Below are 951 nucleotides of genomic sequence, written 5' to 3' on the forward strand. Positions count from 1 at the left end.
ATGTCATCACACCAAGCGCTCCAGGGGCACCTGTGGTGTGGCATCTTTACTGGAGTAACCACACCACGGCGGAAGAGGAGGAAGGTCACTCCAGTTACCCCGCGGTTGCCCATACGTCTGCCGACCGCTGTGCAGACACCATTGCAATCACCCCCGCGATTTGAGTTCCCACCGTCTGTCCATCGCCACTTGCCCGAAGCAATTGCAGACATGGTCAGTGAGAGTTCCGGCGATGACGACGGGCAGCACCAGCAGCGAGGGCTTTCACCTGTGGAAAGGGGTCTGCAGCGTCCGTTGAACCTCCCCGCTCCCATCCCTTTCCGTTTTCCCAGCACACCGGGTGGATCACTGGTGCCTGAACCCCCGCCGCCACCACCACCAGTTCAACGACCTCGCCCACAGACGCATGCCAGCACGAAGGTTTCCCTTCACCGAATCCATAATCACAATCAAGTGCAAAGGGAGCGCCTGACAACGTTCATCGGCGATGTTCACGTACTTGCGCGCCACACCACCTTCTTTCTCAAGTACTACCTTGGTGAGTTTTTGAGGTACACTACAGTGTATATTTCCCATAAGACAATGTCCTGACTGCTACATCTGCCCTCTCCACTACAGCTGATCATCCTCTACACGATTTCCCGGACATCACCGACAAGCACATTAGTGTGATATTTGAGCTGCTAAACAATCCGGGCTACAACGGCAATCCGGTCCTCGCGCAAGAGTTGCGTCCACGGGTTCAAGAGTACTGTAATGTTCACGGATTCGCCCCCATCCGCATGCGAAGTAGCCAACAGACCGCAGCATACACAGCTACGAGCATCTTCACCAACCTTAAAGTCAACATACAGGAGCATTTTATGCAAATGTTTCTGCGCTATGTCAATGAAATGCTTGGTTTGAAGCAAGTCGTACTGCATCTCCGAGCGCAGCGCCAACAGTATTATC

The 951-nt window shown here is 53.9% G+C and overlaps 1 protein-coding gene across 1 annotated transcript; it reads left to right on the top strand.

Annotated features, from left to right (window-relative positions):
• Positions 1-841, top strand: EV422DRAFT_571307 (uncharacterized protein; the record flags this gene model as incomplete). Its single annotated transcript, XM_053072978.1, has 3 exons — positions 1-538; positions 619-748; positions 817-841. The coding sequence occupies 3 exons, from the start codon at positions 1-3 to the stop codon at positions 839-841; spliced, it is 693 nt and encodes a 230-aa protein (XP_052921974.1).
• Positions 842-951: the final 110 nt, after the last annotated feature.

The sequence above is a fragment of the Fimicolochytrium jonesii genome (assembly GCF_025526975.1).
Source record: "Fimicolochytrium jonesii strain JEL569 chromosome Unknown EV422scaffold_32, whole genome shotgun sequence".
Lineage (NCBI taxonomy): Eukaryota > Fungi > Chytridiomycota > Chytridiomycetes > Spizellomycetales > Powellomycetaceae > Fimicolochytrium > Fimicolochytrium jonesii.